The 22506-nt window shown below is 39.6% G+C and overlaps 1 protein-coding gene across 1 annotated transcript in view; it reads right to left on the bottom strand.

Moving 5' to 3' along the window:
* Positions 1-6629: 6629 nt before the first annotated feature.
* Positions 6630-22506, bottom strand: part of plxna1a (plexin A1a) — a 311405-nt gene continuing 295528 nt past the window's right edge. Inside the window, exons 26-34 of the mRNA XM_088006887.1 lie at positions 21706-21852; positions 21000-21159; positions 20125-20228; positions 19872-19968; positions 17293-17483; positions 14096-14265; positions 13075-13287; positions 11782-11932; positions 6630-8459 (exon numbers count right to left, since the gene is read on the bottom strand). Coding sequence (XP_087863013.1) covers positions 8364-8459; positions 11782-11932; positions 13075-13287; positions 14096-14265; positions 17293-17483; positions 19872-19968; positions 20125-20228; positions 21000-21159; positions 21706-21852 — 1329 coding nt within the window. The 3' untranslated portion in view covers positions 6630-8363. The remainder of the gene's footprint in view (positions 8460-11781; positions 11933-13074; positions 13288-14095; positions 14266-17292; positions 17484-19871; positions 19969-20124; positions 20229-20999; positions 21160-21705; positions 21853-22506) is intronic.

Below are 22506 nucleotides of genomic sequence, written 5' to 3'. Positions count from 1 at the left end.
AGAGACAAGAACACAAAGAAGACTGAGAACTTTAAATATTTCACTGGATAAATTATCCTCCAAATGTATGAAGATTTTAGACAAGTCAGCTGAAGTGTGAGTGGTTAAATGTAGGATTATAAAAAGAAAAAAATTGTAAAGCTCGTTCTATACGTGTAACTAAACCCTGACAATCTCCAGTTTTTATGAAAGATGAAACAAATGAAAAATCTATAATGACAATTTAACTAAATATATTTCCTTGGGAAGTCAAAGCTGCTGAGAAGACAGAAGTGCTCCAGAAAACCTAAACCCTACATTAGAAAAGTGACCATTGTTGTATTTCAATTATGCCGTCAAACACTACAGGTCTCTCTTTCTGATGACTGTAGTACAACAGAAAATGGTTCCAATTTCTGTATTTGCATTGAACATTTTACTGTAAATTACCAGTTTAAGTCTAGATGATACAAAGTCAAGGATAAGGTCAAGACTTTAGTATCAGTCTCTATTCTCCAGCCTAAAACTATTTTTGATGTCTGATCATTGTCCAGCTGAACATCTCAGCTTACAGTCAAAGGTCTGACTGTAAGCTGTCACCCTAACATGAAAGATTACAATGTTCAAGAACCTGGGAAGACTAAAGCCTGGAATGAACTGGAAACTGTTGAAACTCCTATGTGCAACCCCGTCTGTAGGTGGCCACTTCATTGTGGTGGAAAAGTTCAAGTGCCCCATGAACGGCTTTCAACGGCTTTACAGCCCTGGTAGGGTCTCCCATTACAAACAGCTCCTAGGTAAGTGATCAGACAAAATGCATCCCCAAACACCCCTTATGATAAGAAATAATCATGGATACTTTGTTCCCTGTGCCAGATATGAGTCAACAGGGATGCCCTCTGGAGACAGGCATGAATGAGAGGCACAATGGCGAATGCATAGTGGCCAATCTTTTCCCAATACCGCCTGAACGTCTCAGCCTGCAGAAGAAAGTTTGGTCCTCTTTCCCATAGGCTCAGCACTTCTGGGTTGGGTACCAGGTGAGATGGGCAGTGGACGGAGGCAGGGACATCGGCTGTCTGTTCTTTGGCTACAGGACCTGGGACGCTGGAAGACCTCTCTGGAGGGATGGAATTGGAGCTGGTGTGTGAGGCTACGAGGTTCTGACTAGATATAATTGAACTCACACTCACCTCTATTCTTACCTCAGTTCTGGAGCCTCTTTGGGAGGGGTTGGAGACTCTTCCTCTGGAGTTGCCCCGCTGAGAGGCACCCACCAGGAGTTAGTGGATATGCTCATCAAACCACATCTTCGTGCAACCTCCCTCCACCTACGAAGGAGGATGTTGCTCCAGAGGCAAGGTAAAAGCCAGAATAGTTTGCAAATGCACTCAGTGAAAAAGACCCTATTTTTTTGGAGACCTGTCATGTGGTCCTGTGTATGTACTCAAAGTATTTGGACATAATGACCATTATTACATTTGAAGGGAAGGGGGGAAATTGACACCATCCAAACTGTGAAGTTCGTTGATGATAGCATACTGCTATGTAGGCTATGTAGGTGTAGGCTGGTGAACTCCACAAAATAGATGACATGATGAGCAAAGAACATTTTGAATATCTCAAAATAAAAGCTATAAAATTAGAGTTTATGAACAAATGGGACTTTTAAATGGACAAAGACCTTCATTGGACAACAAAGTTGATGACTTACAATGACCATCACAGAGTCATAATCTTTGCCCCATAGAACATTTTTATGGTTAAAAGCTTAAAAGTTGTGTGAGCAACTTGGTCTACAGTAATGACCCATTTACTGTAGGTCTGGGGTAATGAGACAAAATTCAATCAAACTATTACATGAAGCTTATGGAAGGAGAGGCAAAATGTCCAACCATTAACCAGTCATACAGTTAAAAGTTTACCAGACACTAAGGATGGTTATGTTACTTTCTAAATGTACACTCATTTAAAAAAAAAATCTAAAAAATGATCACACACCTTTTTGACAGGATGACAAAAATACTTTTTGTCATCCTAGCTAACATGAAACAGAAGATGTGTGGCTTTTCATACCAAGTAAAGAAGCTCTGAATGGAGACAAATCCTCTAGAATCTAAGCTTTACAGCTTCTTACCTCAACCTATTAAGATTTTTTTACTATGATGCTGGTAGAGGCTTACAGCAGACTAGCTTGACATTTCTTCTCATCATTCTAAATGTCTTCCTTTGCATTACTTGTGTGAAAAACATGGTCTATACACTTTAATAATGTGGTATTAAGTCCCATGTGTGCTGCTTTTGATCTTTCCTTCACAAACTCTCTTATGACAGGCACACCAGATAAACCTAAAAGTTGTTCAAACTTTAAAATCCACAAGTATAAGGGTATTTTAGGGATGAGGAATGGGAATAAGAAAAACATTAGACGATCCAGATTTAGCAAAAAACATGTTTAATCTCTCCTTGATGAGTGTCTATATACAAGTAATAAATCTGCAAAATAGGAAAGAGCAGGATATTTACACGGGTGTGAAACAGCCAAAACCTGTCACAGCAGCTTCAAATCTGAAGCTCTTAAAAAGATATCATAATTCATAAAGTATTAAATCTCTAAGGTATTTTTTTATCCTTTCTGCGTCGCTTGTCTTTAATCTGTGAGAGGTGTTTAACATTCTCTGCTGTGTCTGTGAAGCATTGGCGAGGAAGCCAGAATGCTGGAAGTGAAGGAATGAGAAACCTGTGAGTGTTTTTGGGCTCAGGAGTGTCACACCGGAGGGCTCAACACAATCTTAAAATCCATTTAACATCTTTTTAATGCACTTTCAAAATGGCTTTCAAAATGTGCAACAAAAAAAAAATGTATCCGTTGTCAGAAACAGAGAAATAGCTTTAATGGCTTAGATTTAAAAAAAACTCCAACCCATGTTGGAGTAAGTATAAGTACTGTATAAGTTTAGAGAAAAATTAGTCAATAGATTTCACTACTATAAATAATCAGCTTTGACATTTGGGATTTAGAGCCAAATGGATTTTTAAAGCGCTATCTTAGCTTTATCTCTTCAAAGTAAATTTTGAGTTGATAGCTAGCCAAGTAGCTAGCCCTGCTAGCAGAGTTCACTGTTTCTAATAATAATAATAATAGCAATAATAAAAACACAAACAAATCAAAAAACAATTTTATTCAAAAAAAGGCTTCAAACATGTTGCTAGCTTTGTATTGGATTTCTTGCATCTTTACGTTTGCTCTCATTTGCTAGCTAAAATATGTTAACATGTTTGGAATGATCTGTTTCACCTGTTTTATCTCAATCTGTATTGATGCTGCTAATCTGTCCATAGCTTTGCACATAAAAAACAAATAACCCCAAAATGTTTAATACCAAGCCTGAACAGAGCTCGGAATATGCTAGCTTAACCTTGCTTTTAGCTCAGTTGGTCGCAAAACTAAATCTCCTCTTGCAAACAGAACAAGTTCATGTGACAGCTGTGTTTACATCAGCAGAATTTGTTTCTCTTATGGTCTGAGTAATGTGGTAAAATTATCCCTTAAGCCTAGTTTTGGTTGAACGGAAACAAACTCTCCAGTGTTATGACTTCATAATACCACACATTTTTCTATTTTTTTCAGCTTATTTAATATAAAAAAAAAGAGAAAAAAGATAACATTACTAGTTTTAGAAATATTTTTGGCTCATATATATATATATATATATATATATATATATATATATATATATATATATATATATATATATAGTGGGGTTGTAAGTGTTGGTCATTGTTCACTTTCACCTTTCTGTACCTTTGTCTTTTTAAATAAGAAAATTACTTCTTAATTTTAAAACTATGTTGGAACTATGTTGGTAATTTCACACATTAAAATTATTTGTCTGTTTCCTCTTTTCTTCTTTTGACAGATAAAAAAAAAAAGAAATTATTTCCTTTATTTGAAGCAACATTGTACCAAGGTAACAAGGGACATTGAAGAGTGTTGCTATCAAGAGACCAACTCCCTCAGTCTTTTTTAGAGTTTCTTTTTCTCAAAAAAGAACAATATCCCAAACAGATGTGAAGAAATCAAAACTGAAAAGGTACTATGGTCTTCAAAGCAACTTCCTGTGCCTCAGATGAGTGTTTTAAAAATCTTGTACCTAAACCCAACGTGAAGCAGAGAACAAGACATAGAATAGGTAAACAAAAATATCACTTTTTTTACTGCCCACAAAGGAGATCAGGGGTAAACCTAAGTAGTGTTTCAAGATTGTGAAAACAATTCATAGCATTTTTCATCTAAAGAACAAGTGAATATGAGTTAAATATCAATGATGTGGTCCACATCCCGAGATGGTTTCATTACTCAATGAATATCTGTACATGGAAGTAATAATGCTTAAGTTTGACCAAACTTCTAGAAAAAGGAAGAAACATTAAGCATTTTATAAATAATTAAAAAATCCAAAACACTGAAAATTGCTTTGTGGAAGAACTGAAAATTAGACATTTTGATGATAACTTCCTCTCATGATTGCCTTCCTGGTGTGGATGACTGTAAGCTTTGGTCGGCTCGCTCTGCATGTTTCGTTTTTTTTACCCTGTAAGTCAGTGGTTCAAGTATCAAAGCACATACAGAACGATTCCATGTGTCTGGACACACATTCAGGTTATCAGATAAAAACAGAGTTCTTCAGGTTCATGGCAGGCTCAGCAGAAGATGAACACTAGGTCTTTAAAGGGTTTTCAGAAAATATAGAGAATAGCTGAGATAATGTAGTTGAACTCTGTTATGTAGCTGAAAGCAGCTCTATGAATCCAGTTTAGTGGAATGGGTGTATGAGTTAAAAAAAAGAAAAGCTAAAAGCCAACCATGCTGGAATGAATGAGCATTTGCTGATTTTCTAAAACATACATCATAGAAATCAATTGCATGTGGATTTATGCAGATTGAACCAGGCATATTGTGACATTTTGATACTAATAAGCCGTCATCACCAGCTGTCTGTACCCGACACACTGTTGAAGTCAGACACATTTATATTTAAATTTCATCTTTTCCCTTCGTTTTCCTCAAATGTACAAGCAGGTGACCACAAACATTCCCAAGGGTGGAAATCACTACTTGTGTCAAATGAACACATGTTGGCTTCCTGTTATAAAGCAGCTGTGACTGAACAATTATCACACAGGAAGCATCTCACAGCGTCTGGAGACTTTTTATGGTCACACTTTTCAGTCTGTATCTTCTTCATTCGCAGCAGTGGAACAAGCAAACTCTTTTATCACTTTGAATTGGCGCAAACATGCAGCTAAAACGTAATAAAATTTGTGATGTGGTTTTAAACCTTGGTTTGTCAATGTCCGTTTGTAGATTATTAGATTTTCAAGCCGCTGCATATCAAATTGATCATTATAAAACATAAAATACACGTGTGTGCTTTTCCAGGTGATCCAACACACACAACTGGTGGGAGGCAGGATTGTACAAACTTGATTCTTAAGAAAGTCTTAGTTCTGGTTTGATGTTACTAAAAGCAAACACAAGTTTCTGCCTTATCCCCCCGGAGGACTCGGATAAAATGTCTTTTCAAGGGGAATAAATATGCAGGAAGCACTGCAGAAGCGGAAGAAAATGTTTGTTTTTGAGGTATTGATAACGGTTTCCTTTGGAGACATACTGCTCAGCAGAAGAATTGAGCTTTATTTACTGCACAGGTTCTTTTGTAGTGCCCTCCACTATTACTGAAAAAGATAAGTAAAAACCATCTCAAAAAGATCCATTTTTATTGCAGTAGAATGATCTCAGATGTTTGTTTTTTCTTTTGAGTAAATGTATTTAATGAGAAAAATAAAATAAAAACCTTTTTATCAAATTAATGGGTGCCACAATTATTTAAGCACCTGCTGTGAATACTTTGTCATATCATGTTTAGCTTTTTGGCAGCTCCACCATTTACTGGTGGGTTTGGACGGTAAAGTGAACATCATAGAATACTTTCCAAATCACCAAGTGGGAAGCAGATCACAGTTTATTGGTTGTTATAGAGACTTGATGACCCCAAGATGACTCTTCTTAGTTCCTGTCCACACAGCAATGTTTTTTTCTAAGCTGGGAAAGTGTTTCATTGTTGAATTTAATTGTGTAAATCATGGTTTGGCTTGTTTTTAACGGGTTCCAGAGTAAAGATTTCTCCCACGCAAATCCCATGTGGAGAGTTAAAACATTACCAAGAAATAACTTTTGGGAATTATTTGTTATTCCCAACACAAAACATAATATGCTGGTAACGTAAATAGATTTTTCCCCAAAAAATGAATGTGGGACCAAATTACTGCAATAAAAGATGAATTTCTTTTAAAGCGTTTTACATACTTTTACCAGAGGCGCCAACAACTCTAAAGAGTCCAGTAAAATTAACATATTTGTGGGATCTAATTTTGTGATTTGTATTGTCTGTCTGTAACATGTTGATGTTGATGGGTGGCTGAGTTTATGTTTGAACTTTGTGAACAGTTTCAACCCTTTCCCTCCGTTTTCCGTCCCTCTGTAGAAATCGCACCTGAAGCAGAACAAGATGCAAACCAACAAAATGACTTTCAAAGCACTCAAAGTTAATGTGCTCCAGAAAACTGTGCAAGAAAAAATATCAGGATGTTTTTTTAAGTTCTTTTTACCTCTATAAGAACTACAGAAAACATAAAGAAAAAGGCCTTCACCTTGTACAAAAACACTCACATATTTCAAGTTACATTTCATTATCTTTTTGAAAAACCACATTCACAGTTGAAAAAAAGGGCCTTTTAAGTTTTACAGGCTTTACTGCAGACTTTGACAAAACTGATTCACTTTTCTGTGCACAGCAAAACTATCCTTCAGTGGAGCGGGCGAGGGCCCATAAATCGCTTCAGACGAGAGGGGAGGTCTAGAAAACAAGACCTAGAAGTTACACAGCACAGTGTGCCAGGGATCTGTGTAGATACCCACCTACTGCCTCCAGGTCTACGGCACAGCATGAGGCCGCCTTCAACACCAACGACTCGTCTAAAACGGCTGATCCTGATCTATTTGGTTTCTCTAAGAAAACAAAACAAAAAAAGCAAACACAAAAGCTCTGTAGGTTGGTTTGGCTCATCGGTGGCTTCCAGACATCGTTTGTCTTTTTACGCTCCTCGGAGCCACAGCACACAACGGCCGCCAAGAACTCAGGTAACATAGAGAGCGTCTGTAATATATTCTTATATTTCTGCCATTTACCTGTTTTTAAAACTCTCAGTCACTAAGCATGACATGATCAAATTAGCACATTTTATCTAACAAAAAGAAGTCTCTTTGCACTAAACGACATTCAAAGTAAAACATGGCACAAGACGACTTTTTCCTTGTTTTCATAATCTTTTTTTGTTTGTTTTTCATCTAGGAAATATCAAATTTTCTGAAACATCTTTTGTACATTGAAATGGAGGAAAAAAAGTTCAACTTTTTGATTCGTTTTAAAAACAAAGGGTTGTATTTATATATCTATATATATATATTTAATCATATATCTTCTTCTCTCTTTTGATTTAGCTTTTGTTGTGCAAATTCAGCAGTAACACAAGTGGCACAGCACTGGGGAGAGAAAAGAATCAGATGCAATGACAAATTAAACGCAACGTAACGGCGTTTTCGTTGGACTTCAGAGGTGTGTTTTGTTTTTTGTTGTTTTTTTGTTGTTTTTTTGTTTTTTGCGCCGATAGAGTGGAGAGTCCAAACCGGAAACGGGGGACGTTCTCGGGTCGGTCCTTCGTCCCCATCGTTTCTGCGGCTTCCTGAAACGTCTAAGTAAATCTCTGCCAGGATGTCCTGCCACCATTCTGCAGAGTCCCTGATGTTTCGTCTCCCCTGCTCCCTACGGAGAACAGCAACAGAAAGGGGATCAAGTAGAGCGATGAAATCTCCTGGATTTTCGATGACTCACAGTCTGAACCGTTGCTGTGGCAGTGGAAAGATACCAAGTGGTGGCCTGTACCTTCCCACAGGGGTTCCAGCTCCGGCTAAACCAGTTTTTTTTTTTTTTTCCAGCCCACCTGTTTAAGCTTAGGTCCACATTAGCTGAGGCTAGGAGTTACATTTGATTTGGTTGATCAGAGTAAGAATTGCGCCTCAGAGAAGAAAGTAAAACTAAGTGTGGGGACCAAACATTCTGCTGTCCCTCCGGCGTGCCGCTGCGTCGCCCGTCTCCCTCCAGCCTCATTCCCACCGCTGTGAGGAGGAGGGGAGGTTTGCGAGCGTGGCGACAACAGATTTCAAAACTTTGTGAATGGAAATGGATGTCAGACGTGGAGAGGGGAAGGCGTGTGGGTTAAGCCAAGTTCTGCACTAGTTGAGGTGTCTGATTGGCTGGCCCTCAGCTGGCCAGGGCCATTGTGTCAATGACCTGCTCTAGCTTGCCGCGTAGCCGCTGCCTGCGGGACTGCTCATCCTTCTGGAGCGCCGACAGGATCTGGAGGCAAAACAAGGCAGAGCGTTACCATGAGCACAGCCGCTGATTAGAAGTCTGTGTACTGTAGATGACGCTTGCTTCCATTTGCACATTTTCAGTTGCAATTACATCGTTGATGACAACTTTGGCAGGGTCGGCAGGTTCAGGGGTGAGGACCCACAAAACCTGTGTAATTGCATATTAATTGCCACTGACATCGTACGCATGGCAGAGTGTTGTTCTATCCAACGGGTCGTTTTCCCAGGAAGAGGAGGAGCTGCTGCGAATGTCTACGATTTCCTAATGATGTGTGGAAGCGCATTAGAAAGGACATGCGAGCATTTTCAGCACATCTTTGCATGTTTGTGTGAGTGCGTGTGTGTGTGTGTGTGGCTGTAAGGTCAGGGCACGTGTTGGAGGCGACGGCACCGTGCAGCTGCCTACATCTGGATAATAGGCTGTAATGAGGGGGAGCAGTTGGTTTGAATGCAGCCAGCTGCAACCAGGAGAGTAACTACTGTAATACTGCTGCTAGAAACCAACAGAGAGGAGGGAGCGGCATGCTTCTCAAACACACACGCACACACACACACACGCACGCACGCACACACACACACACACACACACGCACACCCACGCAACGGAAAGATACAAATGTAGTGTAAGTTAAAGTGTAGATTTAGTTTGTTTTATCTGGATAAAACAGTTACTAAATGTTTTATCGATTTAGTCCTACATGATCGGTGGAGGTTAATAACCTGAAAACAACAAAATAACCTGAAGCAACACCAATGTGTTTAATTCACATGAGGTTTGTTTGCAAAAAAGAAAATAATCATGTTGGGTTTCTAGTTTTAGTATTTTTAAAACCTAAATGTGAAAATGTAAAGACGGAATAATTAAGCGTCCACAGTGTTTGATTTTTGATTGAGCTGTCTAAATCTAAGAAAACATATACAGTTGTTTATTTAAAAAAAACATAACGATACTGGAAATGACTGAAGTCACCAAAGAAGAAGAGTTTTGTTCAGGATAAACTCGTCAGTAGAGATGCATTGATTTTAGGGCTGAAACGATTCCTCGAATGATTCGAGTACCTCGATTACTAAAATTCCTCGAGGAAAATTTACCTGCCTCGAAGCTTCGTTAATTTATGTTTTATTAGTTAGCGCACCGTGTTCCGACCGGGACTTCATTTGCGTTGCGCGGAGCTCTCACTTCCGCCTCTGAGTTGTTGACAAAAGCTAAGTCTCAGCGGCATAAAGTCCAATCTTCAAGATTGACCCGTGGGGATTTTATTGATTGATGATAATGCCCGACTTTTTATCGTTTTTGGGGTACCAATAAGCATCCTTAAAATGACTGGGGGAATGCCTGGAGTACGGCAGCATTTCTCCTCCGGGGCTGCTGGTTGAAAGCGAACGGCGGGAAGAGCGCTGAGGTGAGCGGATAGACTGAACAGGGCGGGCGGCTGAGTAGCTGATGCTTACCGTGTAAATGTAGCTTTACCGACGAACCGCACAATAAATTTCATATCCCGGTCTGAAGAAACGGGTGGCGGAGCGCATCGTACATGGCTGGTAGATGAGTTTCTGAGTGTGACCAGTGAAGGTGTCGTAAATATCCCGTATTGCTTCCCCCCGTGTTCGTCCCCCGGTCTAACGGTTCGTCAGTCCGCTGGTCTATTTCCTCCCCTCCACCCCATCTTACGTTCGTTCATTCGCCCTCTCCTCCCACTCCAGGCGGCATTTCCCGTATTTTCAAACCCAAAGCGTGACAGGTTAGGTGGCAAGGTGAGTTTAATTAATCTATTAAACTCACTGAAGATGAATACATAAACTAAAAGCTGGATTGTAGACATTTTTTATAAGCATATTTGTGAGCCTGCCTCTTTGTTATTAAATTCAATATAATTTCAGATTTTTCTATAACTTTTCTTCTGGTTAACTTAGAAAGTGAGCTATTATTGTTACAGGTTAGTTTTCTAAACTACAAAAAAGCAACTGTTAGGGATGCTCAAATATGAAAAATTGGACTGATATTGATATCTGATAGTAACACCGGTATTATGCCAGATTTACCAATATTTCATTTTATAATTTTTTTTATCCGATTACTCGATTAATCGTAAGAATAATCGATAGATTACTCGATTACTAAAATATTCGTTTACAACAGCCCTAATTGATTTCCTCTAAAAAAGACTAAAAGGGTGAGACTTGGGCTGTTTCTAAAGTGCAAAGTGAAAATATTTGACCACAAAATGGAAAAAACAAAAATAAATAAAAAGATAAAAAAACTTCAAGTCGAGCATGGCTGACTCTCTGGGCGATGCCCCCCAATGCCCACCCATACCACCGGCCTGCTTCTGCTACCTTTACCATCTCCCTTAGAGACAGAGCTATTTTTATCACAAATATTGAATTTTTTAAAAGTTTTGTAAATCCTTTCTTGTGAACCTGGGAATAAACCCAGTTATTTTGGAAATGAAAGGTTCATTAAAGTAAAGCAGTAAAGGAAATAATATTGGCCAAAACAAATCCAGCAGCAAGTTGTATCTTTTGACCTGGAATAATCAATCATTAAAATGTTCAAAACATATTAATATAGAGCTGCTTTATGATACGTTAGCTGGGATAATATAAATGTTTTCACTGCGAAAAATAAATTACATTTGAATAAGGAAACATCATTAGCAGAATAAAATATTTATTGATATAAACAAACTTCAGACAAATCTGACAGACTCTAGTAAACAGTAAAGCTTTTTATGATAATATTAAAGAAAAATATAGTTGGAATCCGCCAGTTCAAATTACGGTCTTTAAACAGATCTTTACTCTCATGACACATCCGTCACATTTAATTAGTCAAAAACAGTGTTTCTCTAATTACGCTCACACTGACTAGTCTTCGTTTCCTCCCTCTGCCTCGGAGCGTTACGGTAACACAGCACATAATGGTATCATCTTAGCATATGCTGCAAAAAAGTACATTTATAAAAAAAATAAAATAAATAAAAATCAGGTTTAATTTAGTTTTTGACCTCTGGCAACAGGTGTTATTTTCTTAGAATTTTGAACAAAGAACAAAAAAAGAAAAAGATAAATTCTGTAAAGCTTCATTAGGTCCATAATGTGTTGAGCTCACACCTTAATGTGCATCCTAATGGCACTAATACCTTCCAGCCTGCACCATGCAGATTGCTTATCAGTGTAATTGAATTAAAATGACCTCATGGTGTTAGTCAAGACAAGTGAAGGTGCAGCCCATCCATCCAGCGGCTCATTACGCCTCGTTCTCCTTTCCGTTTGACTCAGCTCCGTATTCAGAGGGCGCTCACCTCATCTTTGTATTTGATGATGTAGGTGTAGATCTCATGCAGAGCAGACATGCTGTTGAACTGGTCGAGGTGCAGGCGCGACTGCTCCGCTAAGTAGGCACTCATGTCCTGATCGCTGATTGCTGGCATACGGGAAATATCCGAGTAATATCTAGAAGAGAGGTCAAGCAGAGTTATGTTTGGCGTCATCCGGAGCTCAGCTCTCTGTGACTCTGTGTCTGCAGTCACTTCTTTAAACGTGAAATAGAAGGAAGAAAAGCAACATGAGGTTGTGCAAAAGTCAAGCTGGACAGAAAACTTCAAACACAAAATTTGCTTAAACATGACTATTGGAAAAGACGGGTGGATCTCTAAGGTAACCAAGACCACTGAGCTGAACTATAGCATGAAATAGTGGTGAGCGATAGAAACTTTTGGAAGTTTTACCACCATATTTTGTGGTAATACTGTGATAATGATAAAAGTGACAATAAAAACTGCATTACTTTGTTTTTAGGTAACTGTATGGCTGTGACTGCATGGCACAGCAATCATATCAAACATAAACATTGCTCCTGAAAAACATTCAATAGGAGACGCTAAAAAAGATGTTTGTATCACTAAACTGCTCATTATCCCAGGTGGTCTGGGGTTTTGTAAACCTGGTAAAGAAGCCGCAGCCCATTCAACATGTTGGAAAGAAAGAAATAGATCTGCTGGATGCAAGTTTAATATTTACCATCAGGAGAGGAAAACCTGAAATTCTTGGAATGGAAAAAAACAAAACCTAAAAACTCCATCTCTTCCAATATGAGAACGATTCAACGATGCTTAAATCCAACTTGATTCCCGAAAAGTTGCCTTTGCTCATCCTATAGCTGAATTAAAGATAAGTAAGTGGAGAGATTCAGATGTTTTTGTCCTTACTTGTTGCTTACAGAGCAGAATTCAAGCAAGGCGGCTTTCACTGATACTTTAAGCTCCCTGAAAACGCTGTAATCTATATTAATAAGCCAGGAGTAAAGCAGCAGTAATTACAGCACATAATTCCTTTGCCCTAATTTAATTCAACTATGTATTTATGTTTTAAATGCCTGCAGCAGCTAAAGTTCAACCTATAATGTTGTTCTAATCTTACAGCTGCTTAATAGTGTAATTAACTTTGATCTTATAGCTCAGCCTCATTTTCCTACCTTCCAGCAGCAAAATGGATATATTTTCCATTTTGACTTCAGGGCTGTAGATTTGTTGCTCACCTCTGGTCAGATTTAGTAAGTTTGAAGTTGGGTTTGTTCAGGTTCACCTTGGACGTACCTCTCCACCCAGCTCTTGTAGTTGGGGATATCTTTAGCGTAGAGGAGCTTATTTGAAGGCGAATCTTTCCCCAGTTTGTGCTCTGACGTCGAACACGAGTCCATGAAGGTTTGAGCCACGACGGACAGGCAGGCGTCTGTGATGCTGTTTTTATGGATGTCGAATACAAACTGAGGGTTCTTAATCACGTTCACCCAGAACCGCAGAGGAAGACTGGAGGCAGCAGAGCAGAACACACCGAAATAACATTCAAGTTCCAGGTTTCAGCAACACATGAACCCAAAACAAACCAAGTCATTCAGTAAAAAAAAAAAAAACCCTCAAAAAATATAATTAAATCACTTGGAGCAGTGGTGGTATTTACAGCCTGAATGACACCTCATTGCATCACAGACTACAAGACTAGCATCTTACGTTGTCTCACGTGAGGCAATGTAAGTTAATGTGATCCAAACGGACTTCTCAGAAAATGCAGCCAATGCGCCACAGAAAGCCACTACCATTGATTCTGTTTGTTTGTATTTGCTTCCTTCTTCTTGAGATGATGCTGACGGCTACCATTGCTGAATAACTTCAGATTGCTCCATTGATGGTGGCCTCCGTTATTCCTTCTGTAAACAGTTCCCTGCTGTTTGACCTCTACGTTCTTCTCTGCGTAGCATTGTTTTGAGGTCGTAAACTCTTCACATAGGGATCCGATTGTGGATGCAGTGAGAAATATGAGCAAAACAAAAAAAAAAATCTCATCTGACCAAAGCACACAATCAGAGTTCCAGTAGTTTGGAGAAAAGATTTTCGCCTAGCACCAGTACCAAGCTACCCAAAGGCATCGGAGGTTTTTTACTTTAATGGGACGGCCAAAGAATGTCTACAGCATTATATTCGATGCCTCTTACAGACAGCTTTTTTTCCCACTAGAATTTATTTTAATAAACTTAACCCAACTTGAGGGCGTTTTTTTAGCACTGACCCATTTTTTCATGGCTTCCAGTCTAAAGAAACAACCAGCCTTGTTTCTCACCAGTTGCTCTTCCAGGTGTGCCGTACGTCGTAATCTGTGATGGAGTGCTTGTCGGCTTGCTCGTCCAGAAAGTCGAACATGTACTTGATGGCCAGCGGCAGAGCGCTGCCTCTGTGAGCCGTGCTGAAGATGGTCTCAAACAAGTCATCCACAAACTTCTGTAATGTACCCTGGAAGAAAAAATGAACACGGAGAGTTAAGCAAAGAGAAATGTATGTAGAAACTTAGATTATCTCTAGAGAGTTTTAATCATGAACTACAAAAAAATATTTTTTGCAGGATTTTTCAGTTCTCAAAACTCTTTTAGAGTTTCATAATTCTTTCCATTGTGTGAACTGACAGCTCTCTTGTTGGCTCCACATTTCCTGTCAATCAGCCAGAGTCAACAGTTTTCAACGCTCTGAATTAACAATTACACTTGTACACCATTAATTCCTTTCTTCTCCTCATTTATTGATTCTGAGTATTTCCCACTACTACTGCTAGTAATTAAAATTTTTGAGCCACAATGTGCATTATACATCATCCATAAAACCAGTCATCCTTCAACAATCGGAATTTCCCACCATTTTGCCAGTGGTTGTATTTTTTTCAGCCCCAGTTGAGTTAATTTGCCGTTTGAACCTTGAGCACCAAGGTTTGTGTTTTACACACAGATTAGTGGCCTAAATGGCTCAGAGGTGTTTGGCATTAGCGTTTGAAATGACAAGCTAAAGAGCAGAAACTGGGTGCTCATGTCTGACAAGCTCTGTGACATTTTAAAACAGATGGTGTCGCCTTGTTAATCCTTCTGACCTTTGTTTTATTGGAAAGGCTTTTTATTTAAACATTTCTGTTATTTGTCTTCTGCTCAGGTTTAATATTTAACGTATCAAATCAACCTCTGAGCTCAGAGAACATTTTGAAAAAGAAAGGCAAAACTAAAGACCTTACCAATAATATGGTTCCATTTCCAACCTGACTGGCTCAGTAATGTGTGTAATCTTACAGCCATTTCACATTATTTTGCATCCATCTGATTCCATGGAATATGCAAACTCATGTATCAGCATTGAATCTGTATACATCCGCCACAATAAGCAATAATAATGTTCCTTGATCTCATGGTACATTATGCAGATTCTCTGTCTGCGCTGATGAAGATTCACTCATCTCAGTGAGGGGAAACAGCAGAACAACCTTTTAAATGATTAACTAATGTCCTAGACCGTCAACAGGACGTTGAACTTTTAACCCCAGATGTTCACATCATGGCTAAAATAACGTACCCCATCCAGGATGCAACAGAACACAGTGAATATAAGGTATTTTATCTCAAATTCACATGCTGTGTGTGTACTGAGGGCCAATTACAATCACACACACACACGTTTCATAGATGTGAAGGGATTTGTTTTAGAAACACTTCCATTCTTTTCATTTAGACACAGACACAAGTATTTTTATGTATGTCAACAAATATGATACAATGTGACAGCAGGTTTAGTTCAAATTAGAATGGACTTTAGTGGGGCGTGCTGTGGTGGCGCAGGGGTTAAGCACAACCCACATATGGAGGCCTTAGTCGCAGGTTCGATTCCCGGCCTCGGCAACCCTTGCTGCATGTCCTCCCCCCTCCCTCGTTACCCACCTTCCTGTATATTAACTATCGAATAAAGGCCACTAGAGCCAAAAAAATCTTAAAAAGAAAAGAATGGACTTTAGTTCTGACAAATATTTAATTTTGTCAGTCTCTCAGCATAAAAAAGTCAAATTTAGCTTAAATAATTAAGCTTAATAAAAGCTTTTGCCTTTTGGAGAATGCATCAGTAAAAGTTGAGTAGCGTTAGTAACTAAAAAAAAAAATAATTTTTTTCTCAAGCAGGAATAAAAGTGCTAGCATCTGCAGAGACAATATGTCCAGACTGCTCGCCACAGAAAGAATGTGATGTTGAAAGGACAGGGATAAGATTTGCTTTTCAATTGAATTTACCAATCTGTTTTTTTATTTTTATCATGCATGACCAGATCTTCAATTCCCTAACAAATTGCCTGTCTCCTGACATCCCCAGTATCAACCTCCCTGCACCCCAAGCCCAGCCTTTATTAATCTCTTTCTCTTATTGCCAGTGGAAATTGAAAGGCTGGCTCTGTTGTAACTGCTGCCCATTGCTCTATTTACCTTCCCCGGTCTACAATTAAATAAGAGATGGAGAACTGGGAGACGGCGAGGGCCAGATGGAGAAACATGATGAAAGATTCCCGCAGAGAGAAGAAATTTGAAACTTAAAATATGTATCTTGGGAATTTATCTGCATTTCCACAAAAATAGGAACAAAAATAGTGTCGTTGAAGAAATTCAGCAGCTGTTATAGCCAGTTTTCAGCTTTATGATCATTTTCACAAGAAAAGTAAGATTCTTTTACTTAAATTTTAAATTTTAAATGATTTGGTACCTCATTATTTAACTGTTCTCCTTAACCTTTACAGTAAAATAAGTATTTTTCAAGATTTTTCTTTGTTGATTTCATTGTTGCTTTTAAAAGTGCTATATATAAATACATTTACACTCAGTAGCTGTGTTTCCATTGAATATATAATTGCACAAATTGAAATTATGAAAATACATATGCTTAACTGATGCATCCTAATTTTGAAGAAAAAAAAAAAAAAAAGAAAAAAGTTTTTTGATAAAAAGTTTTCGTGCTAGTTTGAGATGGTATTTCGGCCATGTCAAAATTAGAATATATCACCAAAACTACAATGGAAACACTCTGAATCACACAAGTCATGTGACCAACAATGCAATGTTGCTGCTGGCAGAAAAGACAAAAAAGTTGGAGGATGATGGCATGATGTGATTTTTTTTTTTTTTTTTTACAACTCATGGCATAAATAAACGTATTCTTGGGTGATTTTTAAGTGGATTTCTTACTGTAATTGCAAAATTGTGTTTTCTTCAACATCAGTTGAATGTTGACAAAGTTTTGCTCACATTTGTAATAAAACGCAGTTATTCAGATGATCTACTCTGGCTCCATGCAACAAATTTTACTACAGGATTTAAACCACCAGGTCACTATAACATGGAAGACGTAAGAAAACACGTGAGTTCCATCATGTTCTCTTAAAACCGATATTACTAAAATTAGTTATAGTTTAGCGTAGTTTAACGGTGTCAGGTTATGTTCCCGCCCGTCGACTTGTCTGCATCGTACCTTCGTGGCCAGCAGCCTGGTCAGGTAAATCTCAGAGACCATCTTGCTCCCTCGGTCCCCTTCCCTCTGGTCCGAGTGGTCGTGGTTCTTCACCAAATGCCACAGTTTGGTGCCGCTCTCCAGGTCTGGTGTGATCATTGGCGTTCTGGAACGCAGGCTGTCCGGACTGCTGGCCGTCCTCAGCATGCTCTCTGAACAGACAATCACCAGAGAAGATGATCTACCAGGAATGTGTTAGTTCTTCTTTGAACAATGTTATGCTGTAAAAAAAGAAAAAAAAAGATGTTCCTAGTTTCAACAGAAACACCGTCTTCCTTCAATATTTCTCACTCACTTTTTTTCCTCTAGCCTCTGTGTCTGTTTCATTATTTATAGTGTGAGTGTCAAAGCTGATTAGAGTGAAGCAGTGAGATATCTGCAATGGTTTCTTTTACCATAGAAAAGTGTGTGTGTGGGGTGCTGCTGCAGAGGTGGAGTGAACAGAGGAACACGATTATGATTATCTGCTCAGTAGTTGTTGCTCCCGGGGCCAGAAAGCAGGAGGCAGAAGCCGATACGTGCCACAATCACTTTTGTTGCTTGAGAAAGGAAAAGTGCGCGAGAAGAAGAGCTGAAACGGTGGAGGAGCTGACAGGGAGAGGTGGGTGGCCGGCTAAATGGAAAGAGAAACTAAAAGGTCAGGAGAGAAGGGGGTGAGAGGGGGAGTAATAGAACAACACGGGATAGAAAAGTGAAAAACTGGGTGGTGTGCCTGCTTTTGTCAGCAGGATTTAACTCTAAACTCATCATGAACCATGGCTGGCCGATTATTTTCCCCTCACATGTACAGCTCCTTCCACAAGCACACCCAGATTGTCACGTTCAAACAAAAACAGAGCCTTAAGTAATTAAAACACAGCTATAATAGACAGTAGGTATGCACCATATAGTGGCTCTAACATTGGTGTCGGCTGATATTGGTGACTTTTTAACAGTATCAGTCTGCTAAATAAAACTGGGACAATATCAACAAGCAGTATTTATATTTATCTTCTTGCTGTCTGAGAATCACATAGATATATACATCCTCACTAACAATCTACAGAACTAAAACATCCTGTCTCTGGTGTGAGATAAGGTCTCATATACTTTGACTACACTTGTTTGTGGTATAAAATTCTGCCAACCATGTTATTTTTTTTAAAGCTGCACCAAAAACTTAACAGGGTTAAGTTCGAATCATCCAACTTTCAGCTGGAAATTGAAACGTAAGATAATTTTCCAATCAGTCAGCGCACCAAAGACTCAATTTTTTGGTTGTGTTCAATGTTGCACAATGAAAGTTCAAAGTTCGCTGGTTTTACTATCACTAACGCGAATTCAGAGGAAGCATAGAAATGTGAGAAGCTGTTTAAAAGTAAATTTATTCCCTTTCGCAAGTCTGCAAAGTATTTGGGTGTAAAAGCGCAAGAGAGAGGATATCAAATCCTAGTTAACACATCTCTTGATTTTTGCTGTAGGTCACATTCAAAAGTTTTAATTCAACTTCATCTAATTAAGTTTTGGGTGGTTTGACCCACTGACCCAACTCCTAGTTGGTGGACATATCTGAGGTGAGTAAGCATTTTGGGAGGAGGCTGTTAATACATAGTCACTCGTAGCTTTGGTTACTATTTGGCTGTTCTACGTTTTTCTAGTTGGTTAGCTTTCAATTACTTTTGTTTAATGCTGTGTAAAAAAAAAAAAAAAGTTAAACTCACACAGCCATTAGTAAAAAACCTGAAATCTCTCATTTGTAATTTCTTTAGATACCAGAAGAAGAAGAGTAAGTGTCCTGTTTGTTATTCTAGCTTCCAGCCTAAATATTAAACTTTTGGTGAAGGTGGTTGGTGCAAGGCCTGTGACATACTGGCGACCTGTCCAGGGTGTACCCCTGGAGATAGGCAGCAGAAACCCTCCTGACCCCACTAAGGGACAAGGGTAGACAATGAATGAATGAATGAATGAATGAATGAATGAATGAATGAATGGATGAATGGATGGATGGATGGGTGGATGGATGGATGGATGGATGGATGGATGGATGGATGGATGGATGGATGGATGGATGGATGGATGGATGGATGGATGGATGGATGGATGGATGGTGCAAGGGTTAACAAAACCCACTATGCACCATATAAGGGTTCAGGTTTTTCTTGGTTTGTTTCCATGGGGTAATTTATTCTGTAAATAATTTGATTTTCCACTGAAGCTTACAATGCTTGGGCCTCTATCTTTGTGACTTCCAGGTGTCCTTTCTCTTTTTCACTCTGTCAGCCAGAGAGCAAGGTGTCTACTTTAATGCCCGTCATTTATGGACTGCTTTGGCAATAGCCGTGGAATAGCCTTGGCCTGGGCTGATGGCAATGGATATAAAGGATTGCCATTCACTCAGGCGGGTGGGGAGGTAAGAAAAAAATGGGTCCCAATCACGACCCTGACAAACAAAGAGTGAATGAAAGAGAGCTCAGACCTGTGGCGGGACGAGAGGCAGAGAGAGAAATCATTGATGGAATGATTTAAATGGAAAGGAGCTGCGAAAAGAAACCGAGCCGCACCGTATCTGCTGAGGCTCTTTGTGAAGGTGGAGGAGTTGGAGATGTTGTACGCAGAGTTCTGCTTTGGCACCAGGGCGATCACTGAGCCATCTGTTACCTGCACAGCAAAAACACACACACACACACACGCACGCACACACACACACACACACACACACACACACACACACACACACACACACACACACACACACCTGCTCGTGAATCTCTTTCAGTGGGTTGTGTTATGTGCGCTTGTTGTGTGTTTGCTTACCTGATAGTGAGCTAGCGTGTTGAGTCTTTTCCAGTCGTTGTCGATCTTGGTCGTGACGTCTTCATCCTGCAGAATGATTCTGGCCATTCGACCCTGACGCCATTCTTTTAAAGAGGGAAGTTGGAAGCAAAGAGAAGAGGGTTCATATAAATGCCAGTGCAGGGAAACCGGCACCTTCCAAATCAACAAGTTAGAGTGAACGGTGGAGAGCGATCTGCACTGAGTTAAAAAATATCTGACACGAATGATCAGGTGCTGCAATATCGCCTCCAGGCTGGTTATGGTGGTGTAAAAGGGTGGTGGGGATACTTGCTCAGCCAGCCTTGGGCCACTTAGTATCGACTCCATTTAAATTTCAGTGCTACCTCAGTATTGTTGCTGACTATTTCCATCTCGTCACATCCAAAGTAAAAGCATCTTCTGATGGCTACTTCCACAGGCACATGCCAGATTTCCTGAATATGACATTGGGTTCACTGTACTCTGCTGCCCTGTCCAGTCACTACACCTCAGTCTCTTTGTTATAGGGTAAAACAGGAGACTTTCACAACGGATTTGCAGTAAGTGTTCAATGAAAACATATCAGCATGGACCCATTCTAATTGAATCTCTACTACGGAGAACTAAGGCAGCTCTGAAAGCAATTTAGTCCAAACTGGTACTGTCAGGTGTACCTAATATAGTGGCTGGTGAGTGGAGCTGTTCTTTATGTGAGTTGAACAAAATTAGTGTAACAATGGACATTTTCTTCCCACGTCACAAAATACCATCAATAGTTCATTAAGTTTGAAATCATTATTGAATATGTGAACTGAGAAAGTTAAGATAGATTAATACAACTTTATTCTTCTTGCTGACAGAACTGCATGGCTTACCAAGATCCATATCAGACGCCTTTGGTCTTTGTGAGTAAGGGCTGCCTTTGTACACGGCATCAAGCAACTTCTCCTTGACCTGAGTGATGGTGTCACAGTTCAGACACTTGACCGTCACCTCTGAGGCGTTTTCATTCTCCGGGTTAACGCAGTGCAGCGTCTGGCAGAAAAAACAGCAGAGCAGAAAGGATATAGTTACAGACACATGGTACTGGGCCTAATCAGGAGTGCTTCATGCTAACAGCCAGCTGTTGAGATGTCTGTATGGTTGTTCAGGTGGATGACAGCATTTTTACACCTATGCAGCAGCCACTTCAAACCTTGGTCCAACTCCCGGTCTGCTTCGACCGACTGGATCCAAAATAACTCAACATTCACACTTGAGTGTCGACCAAAACAACTACAGAGGAACCTCATGTGCCTTATTGTGTTTCCAGTCCAAACCATGAGTGCTTTGTTTTGATAGACAACATAGTTGGCACTGGGCACAAGATGAGTCACTTCATAGCCAGATCACATCCCCACACCAAACAGCGCTGGTTGGATGTGAAGTGCCACGTTTACCATGCAGGGAAGCTGAGTATACTCCTCACTAATCAGGGAAGCAGTCTTCTGCAGTCAGACAGCTGATTAGTGTGACTAAAGCTCAGTAACCTGTCAAGTGACTGAGACCGAACGGGCCCAAAGACGCAGGAAGTTTACTGACCAGTGTTTTGTAGTCAATCTGTTGCCTGATGAGTTTGTCCTCGCTGAGGGAGTAGCGGGCTTCTCCTGTGATGGCGTCAATGGGTCCCTTCTCCATCTGCTGCTTGATGGCACAGTACAGCATGAACAGAGGCTCGCCGGCGCACTCCTGGTGAGGGAGGAGGCACAAGGATGTCAGAGTTATCTGCAGCTCAGGCAGAGCGGAATTTTCCTCAAGCTGGAATCGTTTCTAGACTTTCTAGAGAAGGGAAATAAAATCCGTAATTCAGGATGAAAGGGAAAAAAAATACTTGAGGTAAACAGTTTGCTGGAGTACTTGAACACCTGGAATTTCCTGGAATAAAACTTGTTTTTAATTTTGTCCGACTGTGTTTGAATCATGAGGTCAGGAGGTAATTGCAATTTTACGAATATCTAATTAATAATCCATGAGAAAAATAAGTTCCATAGAATATAGGAGATTAATTAGTCCTGGCATGACAAAATTTAAGACTTGATTAACATATTTAAGGCCAACTTACGTTTCCTAATGAATATAAGACATATTAAGACTTCAGGATGCGCTGACACCCTGTTCTATGACAACCTCAGTCTCCAGACCTAAATCTAATAGAAAACTTGTGCGGCGCAACCATAAGAGATGACCCAGGACTGCTGTTGTTCAAATGGAATCTTGAATATTTGTGTTTCCTGTCCAAAATTATCCACAGCTCCTTGAAAAGACTTTGCATTTGACTTTGTCTTGAAATGTGAATGATAAAGTTGTGTTACGTAAACTTTGTTCCCTCTGGACTCGACTAAA

Source organism: Poecilia mexicana, unplaced genomic scaffold (assembly GCF_051168715.1).
Source record: "Poecilia mexicana isolate PSO_F unplaced genomic scaffold, ASM5116871v1 scaffold_7, whole genome shotgun sequence".
In the NCBI taxonomy this organism is placed as follows: Eukaryota; Metazoa; Chordata; class Actinopteri; order Cyprinodontiformes; family Poeciliidae; genus Poecilia; species Poecilia mexicana.
This window is presented reverse-complemented; position numbering and strand designations above follow the sequence as displayed.